We start from the raw sequence: 20,177 nt of genomic DNA on the forward strand, positions 1-20,177 counted from the left end.
GATTTTAAAAACGACATCACAGTTGCAGAGCTCAGGAAACAACCAATCACAGATCCGTTTGTTTGGCTTCTTACCTATAACAGTGGTTCTCAAAGTGGGCTGGACCTAATTGCAAAGGGTCTGTGAAATTATCTGGGTTAAGAAGCAATCAACTCACCCAGTTTAACATTCAATGCCGGGAATGATTTTTCACTTCTTTTTTTTTTCTTAACGAGTACGGGCATTTAATCCCAGATACTTAAGTGTTGACTGAATACTTAAATATGTGTCAATCAAACAACAAAACAAAACGGTGTTTTTGCTTCATTTTCCTCAGGCGCAATATTAAACAGGTCAGGAGATTCTGTCACGTCACGTAATGTTAAGAAAATTTGGGGGTTGTCTCACCCTGTAATTATTCCGTTTAACAGCTTGAATACTTTTGTAGTTATTTAAGCATTATTTTTTTTCTCTTTCTATGATCAAAACCATTCTTCAAAATGCCTCCCAATCCCATAAATCACAGATGTCAAAGTCCAGTCCTCGGAGGGCAGGATCCTGCATGTTTCCGAACCTTCTCTTTCAAACACACCTGATTTAAATGATTATAATCATTTTAAAGCTCCTGGTTATTTGAATCAGGTGTGTTGGGCAGAGAGAATCGAAACACATGCAGGATTCCAGCCATCACGGACTGGAATCCGACACCTATGCTGTAAATACCTGGGCTTTCTTGTATGACAAAGAAATGCTTGAGTAGGATTTTAGTTTTTGATCATAAGTGTTTCAACACTGCTGATACTCGATATTCTAATATCCTTTTCCTATTTTGGAGTGTTACCTTTTCCCGCAGATCTTTTGACAGTTATTTTGCTTTACCCCAAATTAGTCAGGTCTCAGTTCAAGTGTCCATCAGGTTACGTTTCATACTGGTTCAAAGCCATTTGTTTAAACGTTCATATTATCAGGACTTTGCAGAAATCTGTAGATCATAAGAGTCAAATGTTCAATCCTCAAGAGTAGGTATCATGTACGTATCCAATGCCCCCCCCTATGGTGCTATTGGTTTTGAAAACTATTACTCAATGTGCCAGAGGCTAAACAATAGGTGTCACTCCATTCCTCCGGTATCCTGCAGGTTTCCCCATTTTCTCACCCAAATACACCTGGTTCATACGAGTGACTTTTTAGCAAGCACTATAGGAGCTCGAAAATTACGCTGATCAATTGAATCAGGTGGTTTTGAAAAAGGTTTGAAAACATGCAGGACTGGAATTCGACACCTGTGGGATAAAGCAATTTGGAAGTGATGAAATGATTCCAAATCTAGCTCAGATTAGATGATATGTCCAAGATATTAGAGATTATAAAAACTGTACCAAAGACAATTTCACTTATTCTGTAATTTTACAGGTATTTTTTACAGATGGTATGAACAGCACAAAAACTTCTAATGAATTAGAAAAGGTTCAACTAGTTCAAGGTAAGGAAACTCCGGTCCTAGAGAGCCGCTATCCTGCATGTATGTCTCCCTACAATAACACAACTGATTCAAATGATCAGCTTTGTGCAGGGCTAGCCAATGAGCTGTTTGATCATTAAAAAAAACACAGGTATGTATCTGGGAAGCCTGTTTAGCACAACAGCTAACCCATGCAAATTCACTAATTCCTAAAATAATCATTTTTTTGGATTTATCTTCTGTAATACAATAAAAACAACAAGTAACCATGTATTCTACTTTCATCCTTGCCAAAAAAAACAGTGTATTGCACCGATAAAATTCCCGCTGAACTGAAAAATGGCAGATATACTTGAGGACAGTATAGTACAGTGCGTTAAGATATTCACATGTAAAAAATGTTTTCTGTGATATGCAACTTATTTTAACCCTTTACAAATGTTCATTGAAAAAAATGTTGGGTTACACACAAAAGGAAAATTTAAAAACCCATGCTGATAGTTGCATCACTATAACTAAAGTTACATGGAAAGACTGGACACAAATTGACAGACGCAAACAACTTGACATTCTCATGGTTGGGAGAAAAAAAAAAAACGGATTGTAATCCTGGTCGGTCCAGCTTTACATCAAGGACACAGCCACAAATAGTTTGAATATTTTAGTATTATAAACTTTTCAGCGACAAACTGTGGAGTTTTCTGACCAAGATTGGATATCAAAAGGACTAATCATGAATTGTGTTACTTTCACCAGTTTTTACTTTTAATTCCATTAAAAACCTTTATTGTAATACCCAACATCTAATGACTGAAAATGACATAATGCCCTTCATGATCCCCAGTGTGACGTTTAACATTAAAAAATCTAGATGCGGGACATCACGAAGTCATTTACATTTTTTTTTTCTCAATACAAGCACAAGGGAATGTTTAATCTCCAAACATACTATACACCTGCACAGACTCTTCCAGTCCAAATAAGGATAATAATTCATAGCACAAATCCAGCTACAAAGTAAATCTGACAGTGTTTGACTCCTGAACAGTCTTGACTTCTTTTTTTTGCAGTAGGGTCACTTCCTAGAGCGCGACATCATTGCTCCTTTTTTCAAAAATGATAAAATATTGGATATGAAATTGTTTCAGACAAACATCGATTGTTTTTTGTTGTTGTTTCATGAAGCAAAAAAAAAAAAAAAGGTCCTCTCTTCTTGGCCTTTGTTTCAGAGTCATGGCTGGATGCTACCCTGACTGTCTGGGTCTGTCTCAGAGGAGCTCGTTTCAGAGTCAGAGTCGTCGTCATTGGGATCGCTCATCACACGTTTCTCCCGTATTCTTCTATGGATGGCACTGAGTCGAGCCTGTAGGCGCTGATAGTCGAAACGACCACGCTTTTCTCCAAATGGGTCCTGTAGGGGGTTTGCAGAGAACATTCAATCTGGATGTTTTCAATCAGGCAGCACAATAATTTAGATGTCACTCCTGTACGATGGAAATGGAGTGTTCCCTTGTTTTCTGCAGAACCCCCATCTATCCCCCTTCATGCTAGTGTACTGTATGTGGGTACCAAAATTTTTAAAATGTGAAAAGTATTTATACTTTAAGTATGAGACGAAAATGACCGCAGTACACATTTATTTCAATTTTTCATGATTAAACTCTATACAGTAACTGTACTGTTATCCCTTCCCCTTCAGATTCCTTGGCTATATAGTCAGAGAGTTCTGAGTTGTCCTTGGAGTAACTTATGTGTAAGCTTCACTTGGAGAATGCTCCTAATACTGTCCTTAACTTTCAACAGTTTTAATAAGACTGGCCAGGCAACCATCAATCGGATCACAGCACTCATACAAGACACATGATTCACTCCACTATTTTGCGCATTGGTCGATGGGAGCCCATCTCGAGTCTTTTAGTAGTGCCCGTGAGCTGAGTGATTGGTTGGCTGGCCAGTCTTGTCCAAGCTGTTGACCACAGTAGCAATGTACAAGAGAATCTCACACGAGTGACAAAGTGCAGCCGAAGGAGTACGGTGAGGCCGAAAGAGAGCGTTGGGAAGATGTTACAAGATCTATGTTGGATGAACTCATATCTCTGCAATATAGCTTAAAAAAAAGCAAAGCATTGAGGATGCGACAGATGAGATGCAGTTTTTAAACTAATCACAACAATATTGTTTCACAGTGATTTTTTTTCCAGTTGTGCTTGGATCAGACTACATGACAAATCTGTTGTATCACAACGGCACCTTGTATAATGTCAGCATATTGCCAAAACATCCAACTGTGACTCAAATCAAAAATTAGGCTGGGCTCTAGTTTTCCCTTACCTTAGTTAAAAACAAAAAAAAAGAGAAAAAAGATGGCCTGGTATGGATCTGCCAAAATTGCAAATGGTCACCATGCTGCTGGTTTAAACCAGTCTTATCTGACAAACATTTTGTCAACAGGAGCCAACACTTAATGCAATGTGCGGCGTATTGGGGTCATCTAGTGAGAAAAAAAAGACGAGATTTATAACCGTGCCGACTACATTTCATCATGATGACAATACTGTCATTACGACTTAATCGTATTGTGATAATTATCTCTTTGTGACAAATCTTAATCTTGTTTTAACCACTTTTTTAAAAAAATCTTATCATGATGAGTTTAAATCTAGTCATGAAAACTTATCACAACCAAATCTCATATTTTTAGCCCTGGGTGACCCAAATGCAACATTCATTCATAAGATCGGTAAGGAGACCTTGAATATTGCATATTATGAAATTTCAATATTCAGGCAAAAAGTGTGACATTTTTTTTTAAACCATTTAACGCTTGTTCTTGTTGAAATGTCCCACTACACAGAAGACATCCAAAAAAAAAAAAAAATCCAAGATTGTAGATAGAAATTTAAGGTGCCAAATCATTGATATTTGTTCACACTAGAACAAATATTGTCATACCATGTCTGATCCAGACACTACCTGTTTTTCAGAGGTAGAACGACTGTACTCTACTAAAATTATTTTGTGAAAGAAAAATAAATACATTAGTAAATAAATACCTCCCACCGATCCAAAAAACATTGCCAAGTTTAAAAAGAGTCAAATCCCTTTTTGTCTATTTTGTTTGAAAGAAAACATGCAGTTGTCACCATATTTAACAGCCTTCAACTCCCCCAAAATTGAACATATATTTATAGTTTACACTATAAATAAACCATTAACTATGATCCCCAAAATGTTTCATATAATTTCAAATTGATTTTACAGATTTCTCCTCAATAAATAACTTACAAGCATGACTTCCACATTAGAGTGGAAGCTTGGTCCATCAATTCAATTTGTGCTGTTTCTCATTAAAAAAAAAAAAGGGGGGGGGGCAGGAATAATCCATTGCTTTGACAGACCAAGTTCTCTTTGCACAAGGCCAGCAAGGAGCTGTAAGTGAGGCATCTGACCTTTGCTTGAGCTCAATTTCAAGTACCGTATTTCTCCGTGTACATGCCAACCTTGTATATAGTCCCTCCCTCTTATTTTTTCCTTCAATTTGGGTGAATTAGAAAAAAAATGTGGGGTTTAAGTATACCCCTCACTTTTGTAGTTACACACATCATGGCTGTCCAATTAAAACACATGGTGATGGTTGTTAACATGACGAAATGATGGTACTTTTAAACACTTTTTTTTTTTTTAATCGCATTAAGTCAAGTCGTATTTTCCTTTTCATAATGGATCAAAGTCCGCCGGAAAAATTATCCATGTAGCCTTGCTGTTGACAACAATTGAATGTGCTTGATGAAAGTGCATTTGAAAGTGCAAACGTGCTAAAACTTATGCATACTATATCCAATTAGAGGTACACAAACCTTTTAAGCTTGGAAAATTACATGATATTACATTATTCATACTACAATTAATTAGTGAAACACAGATATGTGGAGAAAATTGGTCTGGTTTTGAGTTTTGCAGTTTGAAAATGAGGGGAAAAAAACTCAACTTGTACAGGGAGAAATACAGTATTTGCTCACGATATAACGAGTCATATTCCAACTTGGGCGATGAGTAAATGATTAGAATATCAGTAGTCACCTTCATGTTCTGTCCCTGTAGATGCAATCTCTCTTTGCAAACTCCCTCATAGAAATCATAGTATTCTAGGAAGGACTTCTCCATCACAGTCCTTAAAATGAGCACACACAAAAAATATTCAGGCATCAGAGGAGAAGTTGAGGAAAGGATAAATTAGACAAGAAAGCAAATAGTCTTGCCACAAAGCTTCCGGACAGGGAACTTTGCCCTCCAGCATGTCACATACAGCAACCCTCATTGTTTCATGACGAATACACTCGTTATAGTTCTTACTGTCTCCTGGATGGCGCTCCTAAAAGTCACAGAGACATAACATCAACTCATTGTATAACAGACAGAAGGTACAGTATATAAGATATACAATAAAGCAGAGGTCCCAAACCGCTGGTCCATTGCTGGGTACCGGTCCCTGGATCAACTGGTACCGGCCCGCTTGGGCTGCACCCGAAATAATGATGTTTTGAAACTGATTTAGTTTATTCTTTAACAGTTCATTTGCTTTGTTTGGCTTGATCTTTGGTTTTTGGCGCCGCCTCTGGCTGCAGTTGATATTACATTTTATAGTGAGGAACGACGGTGTGGCTTCGAGAGCAATCACTGTAACACACACTTTGTTCTGTCTGTCTGTGAAATCTGAGTGTCTAAGTTGTACTTTCTTTGTAAGAATGTTGTCATTTTTTGATATGACCAAAATGTGTTTGTTGATCCAACGACTTGTGATTGCGACTGATAACATGCAAGCTGATGTTAGTTTTTCTCTTCTGTATGCCATATTGTGCTGCCTTGTACGCGTTTAGCTTGTTAGCATTTTCGTTTGTGCCAGGTATCTTCCCTTTGGTATACGTTAGCATACGCAAAAGGTTTTGCATTGATAAGAACTCATTTGCATCTCATGAACGTTTTGTATTGAAATGAATTATTTGTCTCCCGGGGTAGACTTTGAACACATCTGAAGCAGAGCATCTGGGTGACATCTTGTGTGTTGAATTCTTGTTTTTATGTTTATAGCTTATGTTTAGTTTTATAGAAACTTTCACAAACAGGCGAGTTAGCAGTGTCCCACCAGGAAATTGAGGAGAAATACACACAGATTTGCACAAAAAATCCAAGTGGTGTACCTGTTCAAATCCAGGTTCGTTGTGATATGGTTTCTCTGTCATCAGAGACTGGATGGAAATGAGGACAGACGAAATGCTCTGTGCTGGACTCCATGCTGGGCCTGTCCATGTTCTGAACAAAAAAGATTAAACATTTTATATCTAAATGTCTAATAAAAGAATGTCTTTATTGTCATTTTATCAGGAACCACAAAATCAAAGTTGCATCTTCTAATGCTGTTAAGAGCAGAGGTGGGAGCGTGAGCATATTTTGCTGCTTCATCATTTAGTATCACTCACTCATCCGGCATCTTTAGTCTGTCATTATTTCAAGCCAAAAAACCACAATTGTCTGTTGCCATGCCGTCGTTATTATTTTAACCGTGCTTCCTTCATTGTCATATTACAATTTGGCACCGCTATATTAGGATCGCCAGCCAATCTGTCACTCCGTCATTTGTTCGTCATGCCATCATGGCTATGCCCAGCTCAAACTATGTGACTTATCACTCCCATCATAAGATTGTAAATCCATCCTTGCTATGCCCGGCTCAAACTACAAACGTTTTTGTCGCTTATGATGGTTGTTCTGTCAGATTATCACTGTGACATGGTGCACGTGAAACGTGATAGCACTGTGATTTGTTTCCTGATCTAGAGCGAGCCAATCACGTGTTGGGAGTGTCAGTTACAGGTATAATCTTAAAATTAAGAATTAGAAAAAGTATAGAAGAATTTTGAACTTTTATATATTTATGTTTGAACATTATTTTTCAATTTAGTACCCAGCAAGGATTGAAGCAGCCGTTGAAATGGTAGTGAAGCACTTTTATATCAGTGTAGAAGATTTCTGTGTTTGGGACATCCATCAGTGCTTCCTCCACATGTGGACAAAATTGCAGGGAGACTTAATTTATTTAAAGAGGTTGCTGAAATAATTTGAATATGACATAATTCAGTCCCCTGCAAAAGGAACCTATTGGAACAGTGAAGCAAATTCCTTTATTTTTCCTTGATACCAAATGTTTGACATCATAAGATGAATGAGAAAACAGAACAACTTTTCAGCTTTTATTTCCAGGTTTACAGTATTTAGATCTAGATCTGATACACAACTTAGAAGAAAACATTATTTGTAAAGGAACGCTATATTTTTGGGTTATCAAAAATATTGGAATGTGACTGACACATGTTTTGTTGCTCAGGTGTTTCCCATTTCACTATTTATTTCTAATAAACATTGTGAAGCTATTGTGAAGCTGAAAGAAGCTGGAAATTCAATCAGAAGCATTGGAACAACATTGGTCATATCCAGTACAACCATTTGGAATGTCTTGAAGAAGAAAGAAACCACTGGTGTAGTAAGTAACAGACGTCCAACACGAAGATCAAGAAGAACAACAACAGTTAAAGATAGAAACATTGTGTGAGCTGCGCACAAAGACCCCAAAACAATTGTAAGTGACATCACCAACAACCACCAAAAGGCAGGAGTGAAAGTATCAATATCTACTTTCTGACCAAGATAACCCAGAGGTACTACACCAGAAGATGCAACCCACTCATTAGCAGGAAAAATGGGAAGACCAGGCTGGGATTTGCCAAAAAGTACAGAAACGAGCCTCTAACATTCTGTGACAATGTTTTATGGACTGATCAGACAAATATGACTTTTACCATAGTGGTGGAAAGGCTAAACTTTGGAGGAAAAAAAAAGGATCCGCTCATGATCCTAAACATACTAGCTCATCTGTAGAACATGGTAGGGGCAATGTCATGGCTTGGGCTTCATTGATGATGTAACACCTAACGGAAATATCAAAATGAACTAGGAAGTTTACAGAGAGATTTTGTTTGCTAATTTAAAGAAAAATACAACCACATTGATTGGGAGATCCTTCATCATGCAGCAAGATAACAACCAAAATCAAAGGAGTTCATCAGCATCAAGAATCGTAAGATTTAGATTGGCCATTGAAGCATGTATGTCAGTTGCTTTAGAGTAGATTGAAGGGTACAACCCCCTAAACAACAGCTGAAAGAGATTGCAGTGCAAGCCTGCAAAAGCATTCCAAAAAAAGAATGCAAAGTTTTTGTGACGTCAATGGGTCATAGACTTGATGCTGTTATTGCAAGCAAGGGATTTGCAACAAACAAATTTATTTGCTTTAATTTATCTGTTCCAATACTTTTGATCACTTAAAAATGTTGCACTTTACAAATAATGTTTTCTTCTAAGTTGTGGATCAGATCCAGATGTAAATACCGAGACATAAAAGCTGAAATGTTGAGTGGTTGTCTCATTTTCGTCTTTTTCTGTCGAACTCAGGTGATGCAATCTACAGGAAAAATAAAGGAATTTGCTCCTCTGTTCCAATACTTTGAGGGCACTGAAAATTGAAAATCTTTTGAATTTTACCAATAAAATTCAGAAATTTTCAAATTTCAACAATGCTTGAATTCTTTAAAACACAAGAATGTCCGGCTTGGACAAAAACAATGGCAGTTAAAAAAAGACTGAAAATGATGTAGCCAATGAGATGTCAATCCAAGGCGTGCCAACTAGTTAGCCTCACAGTTGTCTACAATTGTATAACCAGTGGTGACATGGTTTGTACCACACACAACATGAACCAGAGGAAGCAAACGAAAGCGTTATCTCAGAAGATTAAAAAAAAAAAGAAAGAAAGAGAAACACATTAAAAATACACAGTTAAAAATAAAGGCTATAAAACTACAGTATAACTCCACTCGGACGTAAAGATACAAAAAAAAAAAAACATGTTGTACAATCCACAATCTGACTGAAGTTAAAAACAAAACCATCCAACACTGAAAAAAGAAAGAAATTGCCATATCTACACTTAGAATTCATTTTCATAATCAATTTCTTGTCTTTCACTTTGCTACATCCACCTTTCACCTTTATTTCTTTTATCCTGTCTTCAAGTGTTAATCACTCTGTCTTCAAGTGCTAATCACTTTGCCATTAATTAGAAATGAAAACAACCCGCGAAAAGTGAAATCTAAGAATTACGACCCCCACTCTCCAGGAATTTTTGTGCATACTACAATTTTTTCAATGAGGAAAGAAAAAATCTTTACATGTGAGACAAATATTACAGCAGTACACATTTATTTAAACCTTTAATTATAAAACCTTATAAAGTAACTGGACTGTTATTTCTTTCCGTTTCCGTCCCTTGGCCACAGTCAGGTAATATGGAGGGTCGGAGTTAGACTAACAGCCCTCAGATGCCAAATGTTGCGGGTTCGTAATACGGGAGCAAAAGGATGATGGCACAGTCGAACAGATTGCAGTGACAGGGTTTTAATGATACCTCAGCTCAGCGTACAGTGAGAAGACGCAAGGAACAAAAAAATTGACAAAGTGACAACTGCGACTACTCTGTGCTAACCTGCCAGCGTTTGACTTCTCTCAGTCATCGACTCCCTTAACTGAGCCCGCAGCCCCTTTAAATAACCCTATTGTCTTATCAGTCTTTACTCTAGCCAGCATAAAGAAATGAAACAATGAAATATGACAACTTTGTGACGGTGGTATAGTCCATGGTCATGTGACCAGCAAGAGCGCGCTACTTGACGCTATTTTAGCTCCCACCCGGAAGTGCCTCTGCTTGCATTGGCTCCCTCCATTCCGGCAGCATCATGCAGGTGAGTGTTCTTGTTGTGTGTCCAAGCATCGCGGGGTGTCGAGTGTGCGCTCGGCAGCCCCCTACCACCATGGCAGACGGCCCAGCAGGAGAGCTCCGTGCGCCCCGGTATATGTGCGTGTCGGCGCGTTCATGAACGGGACAGACGGTCGATGGCGCTCCGTCACACTGACTAAACATGATAACAAGCAGAGTTCACACTTGAAATTCCAATTTATTACAAACATACTCCAGGTAACAGCTTCCTAATTCTCTCTTCCTCACCATTCTCCTGTCACGGTTCTCACTCGCATGTCACCCGCTCTGAGAATGCTTCAAGAACTGCGCTCAACAGATTGGCCAGTCAATCAGTCAATGAGCTCACATCCGTCAATGAGTTCACGGGCACTCCTACAAGACACATGATTCACTCCTAAAACCACAACGCGCTCCTTTTTTTTCCATCTCAAAAACATTTACAATCTCTAAGATCAATTGTATCCAATTCCCTGTTAGATATGATCACCAATGGTTTTGTTTCCGCAAGTCTTGATTCCTGCAATCCTCCCTCCACATGTCTCGATAAAATGCAATTAGACCACCTTCAATTAGTTGAACATGCTGCTACCAGGCTCCTGTCAAAAACTTCAAAATCAGTCATGTCCTGTTTTTGCCTCATTATCCTAGCTTCCGGTTCACTTTAAGTTCAGTTCATTTATTTATTTCAAACAAGTGGGAAAAAATAAACATGAACATGCAAATAGGTTCAGATACAAAATTCTAACCATCCCTTAGAGCAGGGGTAACCAATACATTGATCGCGATCGACCTATGATCTGTCTTCTCTCTGAAATGTGATTTCTGAAGGAGGGGTCGATGCACATGCGCACATAACGGTGTGTTCCAGAAAGCTAGTGAGTTAGCCTCAATTTTAATTATTCTAAACTTAAGGATATAAAAATGAGCGGGGGAGCTGGACCAAGTAAAAAGTCAAAAACGTACCATTTCCATACAGAATGGGAGGTGGAGTTTTTTTGTTTTTTTTTCCAAAGTGTGTTTGCCTCATCTGCCTGTCTGTCATCGCTACACCAAAAAAGGGAAAAGTAGAGTGGCATTTTCGGACTGTTGATAAAAACTACGATACAGTGGACCCTCTGGTTACAGCGTCCCTTTCTTTCGTTTTTTTCAAGTTGCAATGTGGAATACTCAGTTTTTTACCTGGTGTTCTAAACGCATTAGCTACTTAATATAGGTTTGGATTGCCAGCCATGACAAATTCGCCTTACGTGCCCAACTGAGGAACGGATGCAGGAAAAGTAGATCTCTAGGCAAAAAAGTTTGGGCACCCTTGACTTAGAGGGTCCCTTCATGGTCTGTCACTATCATACTTGACACAGCTTAACTTTTTTGTCTTTTCACCATCCTGTCGGGTCACTGCAGTCAGTATGCCTTAAGTTGGTTGTATCATGTACAAAAATGAAAACGAAAGATAGCAGAGCATTTGAGGCACATCCTCCTAAATTGTGGAATACATTTCCTAATGAGTTGAAAGCTACCACTTCTGCAGGCATTTTGAAGAACAATTAAAACATCTTTAGGTGTGCTTTTCAGCAACGTTCTTGCATTGTCTGTGTACTTTTCACAATTTTGTTATTTGTTTTATGTTGGTAAGTCATTGTATCTTCATTGTTCATCTTAAATTAATATGCACCAATTTGAGCAGTACTCCCAGTTTCGTTGTAAACCTACTGTACAATGACAATAAAGGTATTCTATTTTATTCTATTTGACTATGTGAAGCCATGTGAGCCTTCTCTGATGTGCTACACAAATAAATGTTTCTTTCTTTTTTTTTTGTTTAAAAGATGAAAATCTATAGTAGAGGGAAACTGCAATAAACAAACAACAAAGTAACAACAAAGGGAACGCTAATGTATATTATTATGAATATTAAATGAACACTAAACAGTAAATCAGTAATTTGGGACTCACCCGAGGATGCTGAGGCAGACCTTGCCATTGCGGTAAAAGTTGGGATTGAACCGGACAGTGTTTTGACCGGTGGTGATGAGCTTGACCCGCGGCGGGTGGATGGGGTAGTCAGGGGGGCATCGAAACAGGAAGAGAAAGAAACCACCCTCATATGGTGTGTCAAATGGCCCCGTGATCAGCGCATGGATCTTAGAAAGAAATGAAAATATACTTCATACACTGCATTTAAAATTAGTTCCGATACATATATTAAGTTAAACTAAACATTTGAGTTGTTTTTTCTAATAACATTTTTGAATGTTAATTATCCTAACTATTTAGGTTACTCCAAAGTGCAAACTGATTCCTTCAAATTTAGCTGTTTATTACAAAAAAGAACACTGATGAGCAACAAACGGGTATTAAAAGCTGCTGGCATGTTTTGAACCCAAAGAACTGTGCAATGATTAAAAGGTCTGCCGCCATGCATTAAGATGATTTAGGCCTCAACTAACCTAACCATTTTTAAGGATGAATATAAGCAGTAGTCTCAAGAACTGCTAATTTCAAAATTCTCACCAGCAGTTCAAAGCTTTATAAATTCATTTTCCACATCATTTTTTAATTTCTCTTCACTTTCTCATTCAAGTTGAGAGTCAATAAGCCAAAAGCTGCTGCTCTGGCCTAAGTGTCGAAAACCCTGGACTTAACACCAGTCAACCATTCAGCTACCATTCCATTCTACAAGTGGCTATTAAAAGATCTAAACACCCGTGTTCAAATGGCAGTTTTTGTTAGAAATCGATAGACAAAATTCATTTCAATTTTTTACCACCATTTTTGATCTATAATCTTGACTTGATTTAAAAAAAAAAGAAAAAAAAACGGGGAAAAAAAAAAGAAGCTTTCTCGTGAGGTTAAGTCGAATACACAGCAAATAAAGTGGATCTGAGGCTCGTTAGAATTAAGTAGCTCCACTCAAGCACGTGTTAAAAGAGATTCAGTACACACATGCCACCTAATTATACCCAGATAGTTAAAACAAAAATACTCCAATCAGTTTTTCCTAACATTTTTTGCATCCCCGTATTACGAAACAAGCCTTGGTCCGCACCAAAACTCCACAGCATCAGAGGGATCTCATTGTTCTAATAATTCAGTCAAGGGAATGGTACATAACAACAAGGGTGTCAAAATAACATAAATTCCAATCAATTAATCAGTTTTAGTTAGTTAATATGTTTATATAGCATTAATCAAAATTTTAATCCCTAATGATTGGAGATATATCGAACTATAGCAACACTCTTTGCCAACCTAAACTTTAAAACATCCTGCATTTGAGCAAGTTTGCGACAAATGCTTTATTTTATTTTCAAATTACTTGGCCACTGACAAAAGAGCAACAATCCTCCTGATGGTTAAAACTAAAGTTATATTGCCAGCATTTGGTACTAGCCTCAAATACAGCAAAAGGTAAAATGTTACAACTTCATCTGTTAAAACCTGTTAAAGGAATTACATCACAGAAGGAATTTTTTGTTGTTGCAGAAAATCAATATTTGATTCACCACAATTATAGTACTAAATCACCTGGAAAAGAAACTGGTCAACAGTTTTTCTCTGAAATTCTTTAACTGATATTAAAACATTAGATAAATTATTTTAAACTGTAATTAACTGTAATTAACTCTTTCAGTGCCATGGACAAGAATTTTCATCACGTAAAATACTTATTGTGTGCCGTGACAAGAATTCTCATCAATTATGTTTATTTATTTATTTTTTAATGAATGGTTAGAATACACTCGTGGCCAGTGCTCCTCTTAATTTTAAGCCAATCCAGCACTGTAATGTAGTTAAATACATACATACCGTTATATACACACGCAAAACGTTATTTTGACATCAAAAACCCATTTTCACACTTTTTGTTCATATTTTATCTATGGGAAGGACTGTTGAGATGTTTCTGATGTGACTAAAAAAAATATAACTGCCAAAGTCACTGTTTTGCAGAAAAAAACATTTGCACAAAAAGATCATTTTCTCCTTTTTTCCAAAATAGCTTGGTGTCACTCAAATGACCTATTTTCAAACAGTGATTACGAAAGAACAGAATAATGTAAAATCTTTCATTTTTTCGAGAGTCTTTTATATGGTACCACCAATGACTACATAGACATATAATACAATATTCTGTCGGCTTTGAAGGATGTGTCAAAATGCTCAAAATTGGCTGGCATTCTAGGGGTTGCCTTTTCAGATCATGCTTGGCACTGCTGTCATTTTTGCTATGTATAGTTGCATGCTGCTTTCGGTGAGAAATCTCAAACACTCTGCTTAATATCAGTGCCTACTGTATTTGTGAAGTTGGTCATAGATGCTGGAAGGTGACACGTTGTATTCTGTTCAAACAATTATAAGGAAGTATAAACTTGATCGGAATGTCCAGCCATCACGCCACTTAGGAATGAGACAGGATTTGTGTTCCAGAAAAGAAGGTGTTCTGGCCTGAAATGGGAGACTCAACCTTAGACCAAAAGTTAACAACTTTGTGAAGATGCTAAATGAAGGTGGTAAGAAAGTGTCATTATCCACAGTGAAACGAGTCCTGCAACAAAATGGGCTGAAAGGCCACTGACTGAGAATGAAACTGTTACTCCTAAATACACATGAAAAACCCAGATTACAGTTTGCAAAAAGACACTAGAACAAAGATTTTAACTTCTGGAGGCATGTCCTGTGGGCCGATGAAACTAAAGTTGAAACGTTTGGTCTTAACCTGATTTGACTTAATGACCGATGTTACTTCTGGAGGAAAAAAGGGGGAAGCATGTGACCTGAGAACACCATACCAACTCTGAAGTAATGGAGGTGGCATGTAATTTTGTGGGTCTGTGTTGCTGGAAGAACTGGAAATCTTCATAAATTGGTGGCATATAGGGAAAACATGACATGAAAATATCAAGAAAACAACTCAAGACATCACCCAAGAAGCTAAACCTTGGGAGTAAATGGGTCTTTAAAATGGACAATAACCAGAAGGATACTGCCAAAATGATTCAAAAGTGGCTTCAGGATAACAATGTCAAAGCCATGGGGTGGCTATCACAAAGCTCTAATCTGAATCCCATTAATAATTTGTGGGCAGATCTGAAAAACCGTGTGCGAGCAAGCAACCAAAAACCCTGACTCAGTTTCACCAGTTCTGTCATAAGGAATGGGCCATGATTCCAGCAGATTCCTGTCAGAAGCTTGTGGACAGTTACCCAAAATGTTTGACCCAAGTCATGACCCAAAGGAAATGCTACCCCATGCTATGGAAGTGTATGTAAACTTTTAACCTCAAAGAAAATAATGTAAGACCTCGAAAAAAAATAATGGAAGATTCTGAAAGAAATTCTTATTATGGTGGCCCTTAACAAAATTAAATAATTCTGGTGATCTGAGTTATCTGAAACAGGAGATGATGTAACAAGCGCTCAAGGCTCAGGTAATGAGCAATAACAGCTTACCTGTTTTCTGTGTTTGGTCAAATAACATGGCATGCTGAGCCAAGTGCAATGTTATCCAAGCCGTGAGCACATGAGATGTAATTTTCAGTAGACAGCAAGTGGCAAAAAGCCGCATGAAAAGTCATGTAGTCAACATTGACAAATTAATACCACTATACTGCTGAAAATGCGTAAAGAAGTGAACTATGGCTTTTGGCTTGAACTGGGAATTATTCACAGTTCTAAGTATCAGGTACTTTTGAGTACAAAATATTCAAGCTTCTTTTAGAATAAATAGGGCAGAAAAGCCTTTTAAATACATTAACTATGTTGGAGAATTCATGACCTTTTGAGGCTGATGTGGTAACCGTTGAGCCATCATGCAGGCTGTCCGTGGACCGCGTATTTTTTTTTTTTTTTTTACTACTCTAGTGTCAATTGAAATGCTTTTCTGCCAGGAGTGTACCCCATGTGTAGTGCAAAACATTTTTGCTTGAAAGGAATGGTGCTTTGCAGTTCATGTCTAATGCAGAGGTTCTCAAACTTTTTGGAGTCAGGGACCCCTTTTATAAAGCAAATATCTGACCATTGCAGATATCTGCAGGAACAAAACAAACAAACAAAAAATATTAAAAAATGATTAATGTTATTACATTAAAAAAAAAAATCCCCTTTTTATTCACCAAGAGATTCGATTTGTATATTTGTTAATTTTCAGTTGTATTGAGGTTTAGAAAATAAACATTTCAAATTGCACGCTTCCTCACAACAAACTGGGTAGATTTAAAATTATTTAGTCAAATAGCCTCGTTAGCAAGCAATTGTAGACCAAAAACGCATTTAGACAAATTATTATATATTTCAAAATATAATAACTCATTCAATGCCAGGGACGTATTTTAATGTGTTTTTTTTTTTTTTTTTTTTTTTTTTTTTAAGAGTCCAGATATGAAATCCCAGATACTTAAGTATTAAATCAAACTTAGTTCATTTTCAGGTACTTACATATACAGATATTTTTTTTTTTTTATTAACAAGCCAAATTATTTCACAGATCCACTGCAGTCAGGCCATGGACCCCACTTTGAAAACCACTGGTCTACTTATTTAAACTTTGGAATGCTAGTTATATTAAGATCATGAAAAAATAATTTAAATTAAAGATGTCCCCATGAAAATTGGCAACCTAAAGCATCCTCTCCTTTGGGATTCCAGTATAAATCTGTTCTTATATAACAATATAAAAAAAAATATTAAATAATTATCATTTTAAATAGTTTGAGTGATTGAAAGGTGATGGGGGTGCATCAGTATGGGTCGGACCATTTTTGCATGGTAAATTGAGTTATTAGGATACTGAATACCTCATTGAAGATAAAATCAATTTCATGAAATTATATTATTCTGAAATATCTACCTTATTTAATCATCATTTTTAACCTGATTAATAATTTCACATGAACCTGACGATACAAAAGTGAAGCTTGAGGTATCAAAATACCTTGTAGGCTTATTCAATTCAAATGATTCTCTTGATATAATCCTCTCTTTCCTCATATTATCTATCTCACTTGCTATTTTTGTAGCCAACTGTGTGTTTCTTGGCTGACTCTATCAAAAGTGATTTTAAAAGTTGTTTCTTGGCTGACACTTTCTTATAATTGATTTTAAACATAATACAATGCAACATAGCTATCTGAGCATAGTGAGGAAGATTGCCAGACACAACTCAAATTGGTCATTAAGCGTTCAAACTGTTGCCCTCTGGTCTGCAATACCGGGTTCAACAAAGCTGGATCCATAAAATCAAAATGGCTTTTTCCCCTGCGGCTATTAAAATTCTGAGGAACAAGAACACACTGAAAAATAAATAGGAACGCTCTCCAGTGGAACTACGATTTTTATTCATTTCTATTTATTCTTTAAATTATATTCCTTTTGTTTTTTCATTTATATATTATATTTATTGTTCATACTATTAATATGCACCTGTTGGAGCAGCGCACCCAATTTTGTGTACCTGAGTAAAAGTCTTCAATTCTATTCTATACTGCAGGGGTGTCCAAACTTCATCCTCGAGGGCCGCTGTCCTGCATGTTTTCCAGGTTTCTTTGCCTGACACACCTGAGTCAAATGATCAAGATCATCATCAGGCTTCTGCTGAGATTGGTGAAGACCTGATCATTTGAATCGGGTGTTTCGGGGAACGAAATATGGAATACATGAAGGAGAACGGCCCATGAGGACCGGGTTTGGACACCCCTGCTATATTGTATGAGAAACTTCCAAATGTGGTTCAGGCTGGCAAAGTTCACAAAACTGGAAGACTACACTACACTAATTGTTAGGGGTGAATAGCCGACAATTATTTTTTGTGATGGTCCAGTCCGCGTCAGGATCAGAAGTACCGTGCCCTATGCCTTAGCACTAAGGACTTGTTTATACAAGGGTGCTTTGGAGGATAAAACTCAGCAGTGCCTTTTGTGGCACCGATGATGAGGGGGAGTCAATGCAGATTTAAATTAGCCGGTTACATGTAGACAAGGCCTCAGCCATTGTGCCTAGCCCAAGACTCAAAATTTTGTTCATATCCTAACACGTTGAGTACACGTTTAAATCATACGAATGTGCCAGTACAGAAAAGTAACACAACATGCGAGATTTTACACGTGAGCAATTGTGTAAAAGACACGGTAAGTTACATTCTTTTTTTTTTTTTTAAACTTGGCAATTACATGTACAAATTCAGGACATTATACACACAAGGACTATTCAAAGTTATTTTTGTTGGTTTGTCTTTGGCATACTAATGAGGTTTTTTAAAGATAATTAACGGTTTCTTTTCATAAACTGCAAGGATATTTAGAAAGCAACGGTGGTTACATGAATCTCAAGTATTTACCTTAGTCATGTCTTGAGGATCAGGGACAACAAACATCCCTGGCGGAGGTTCCTTGTAGATAGACATAATATCCCTAGGAAACAAAATAGGTCACTCTTCATGGTTGAGAAATCTCAAGTCTTGTGAGATCTTAAGGATCCAACGGGATTTGCACAGTTAAAACTAAGGAAATTATAAAAAATAGTAATAACAAAAATTAAAGCATGATTTCAAAACAGGTGGTTAAAAGTTGTTTTATTCATTTCTCCTTGTTTTAAGAAACATGCAGAGAAAGCGACGGGGTGAAACATCTTGTAAGCTTTAAATTTCTAGTGTGGTTTGGTTTAATTACCTCTTAATCCTTAAAATAGCTGGCTGCGAAGTCTTCTCGTTGTCCCAATCGGTACTACGGGTCGGGTCCCAGGAAGCTGCGTAAACCTGTGTTAGCGGGCCAGGTCCGGCCACTCCGGCCACGCCTTGCCCAACACCCAGAGGGGAAGAAGATGTGTGTACGTTCGGCGATACGGACACGACCGGTGGCGATAAAACAAACGCGTTCCAGAGGTCCGTCTGAGTAGCCGCAAGACCATCCGGTGAGGATCCATCAGGGCTTAGGCCGGTCTGATCGCCTTCAGAAGCCGAACCTGTGTTGGCGCCGAGGGGTCCACCCGTCAGAGAGTTTGCCAAAGTCTGCAGAGGTGAAGCTCCAACGTTTTGTCCGGCAACGCCGGAGTTGAGAGTATCACCCGTTGACGCATCTCCAATGCTGTCCGCCATGGCTCGCAAGCTATTAAGCTGGAGCTAAAACGCTTGAGTTCAACTATGTTTAATATGTGTTTGAAGCATTGACAGCTGTGTGACAAGTGTAAAGTCTCTCGGCTTGTGTGTTGGTTCAGTGGAATCAGAGAAACGACGATCCGGGTCCAGATGAGACCAGAAAATGAAAGATTTCTTCCCCTGGCATAGTAGCTATTCTCGTTAGCTTCACTGTGTTTTCTTAAGGCCTAAAAGTGGAAGAAACCCGACCGCAAACTCACATCTTCCGCGTTGCGACGGTCTATGAGACAACGCGGCAGCAAGTTATGTTGATTTAAAAAAAAAAACGCTTTCCAAATAAAGATAATTTTACCTGCCGTACATTAGTTAGAATCACTAGAACGTTCAACTTCGACATCAGATGTCGTTTCAAGTCAAGTTTCACACGTAAGGTATTTTGGAACTTCCGGTAAGGCTTCAAAACAAGTACGCTTTAAAGTCGACGAATGTGTCGTTGATATTGCACGTGTTTACTCACTACAAGTACTAGTTTGGTCGTCATGAAAACTGCATGATATCAGTAATAGTAATACTGTAGTGACTGACAATAATAATAACAGCAACAATGCAACAATAATAATAATAGTCCATCGACCCATTAGCTATAATTAAAATAACATATAATGCAAACTGCTAATAAAATGGTAATTACAATATAAACATGAGCGCAATCGCTTTCAAAACACATAATTAACCCATAAATATTAACCTAGAACAGTGGTTCTCAACCTTTTTTTTCAG

At 37.6% G+C, this 20,177-nt stretch overlaps 1 protein-coding gene across 2 annotated transcripts; it reads right to left on the reverse strand.

Annotated features, from left to right (window-relative positions):
* Positions 1-1,714: 1,714 nt before the first annotated feature.
* On the reverse strand, positions 1,715-19,821 carry ube2z (ubiquitin-conjugating enzyme E2Z). Of its 2 annotated transcripts, XR_015868240.1 has the most exons (8): positions 18,973-19,821; positions 18,642-18,714; positions 12,264-12,451; positions 6,640-6,751; positions 5,701-5,813; positions 5,522-5,612; positions 3,773-3,932; positions 2,705-2,852 (listed from the first exon to the last, which is right to left on the reverse strand). XR_015868240.1 is itself a non-coding variant. In XM_088437704.1 (7 exons), exons 1-7 carry the CDS (start codon positions 19,395-19,397, stop codon positions 2,673-2,675), a joined length of 1,182 nt encoding a protein of 393 aa, XP_088293830.1. In that variant the 5' UTR covers positions 19,398-19,821; the 3' UTR covers positions 1,715-2,672. The 2 variants fall into 2 exon arrangements, 1 of the variants encoding a protein (XP_088293830.1); XM_088437704.1 differs by lacking the exon at positions 3,773-3,932 and having other exon boundaries at positions 1,715-2,852.
* Positions 19,822-20,177: the final 356 nt, after the last annotated feature.

This window comes from Hippichthys cyanospilos, chromosome 16 (genome assembly GCF_059441005.1).
Source record: "Hippichthys cyanospilos isolate Australia breed blue-spotted pipefish chromosome 16, RoL_Hcya_1.0, whole genome shotgun sequence".
NCBI classification, from domain to species: Eukaryota; Metazoa; Chordata; class Actinopteri; order Syngnathiformes; family Syngnathidae; genus Hippichthys; species Hippichthys cyanospilos.

Excerpts from the sequence above, each read along its gene's own strand:
- ube2z (XM_088437704.1), bottom strand. The coding sequence starts at position 19,397 with ATGGCGGACAGCATTGGAGATGCGTCAACGGGTGATACTCTCAACTCC. Across the intron at positions 6,752-12,263 it reads GTCTGCCTCAGCATCCTCGG|AACATGGACAGGCCCAGCAT; the intron begins GTGAGTCCCAAA and ends TTTTTTGTTCAG. Across the intron at positions 5,814-6,639 it reads ACGAACCTGGATTTGAACAG|GAGCGCCATCCAGGAGACAG; the intron begins GTACACCACTTG and ends TGTGACTTTTAG.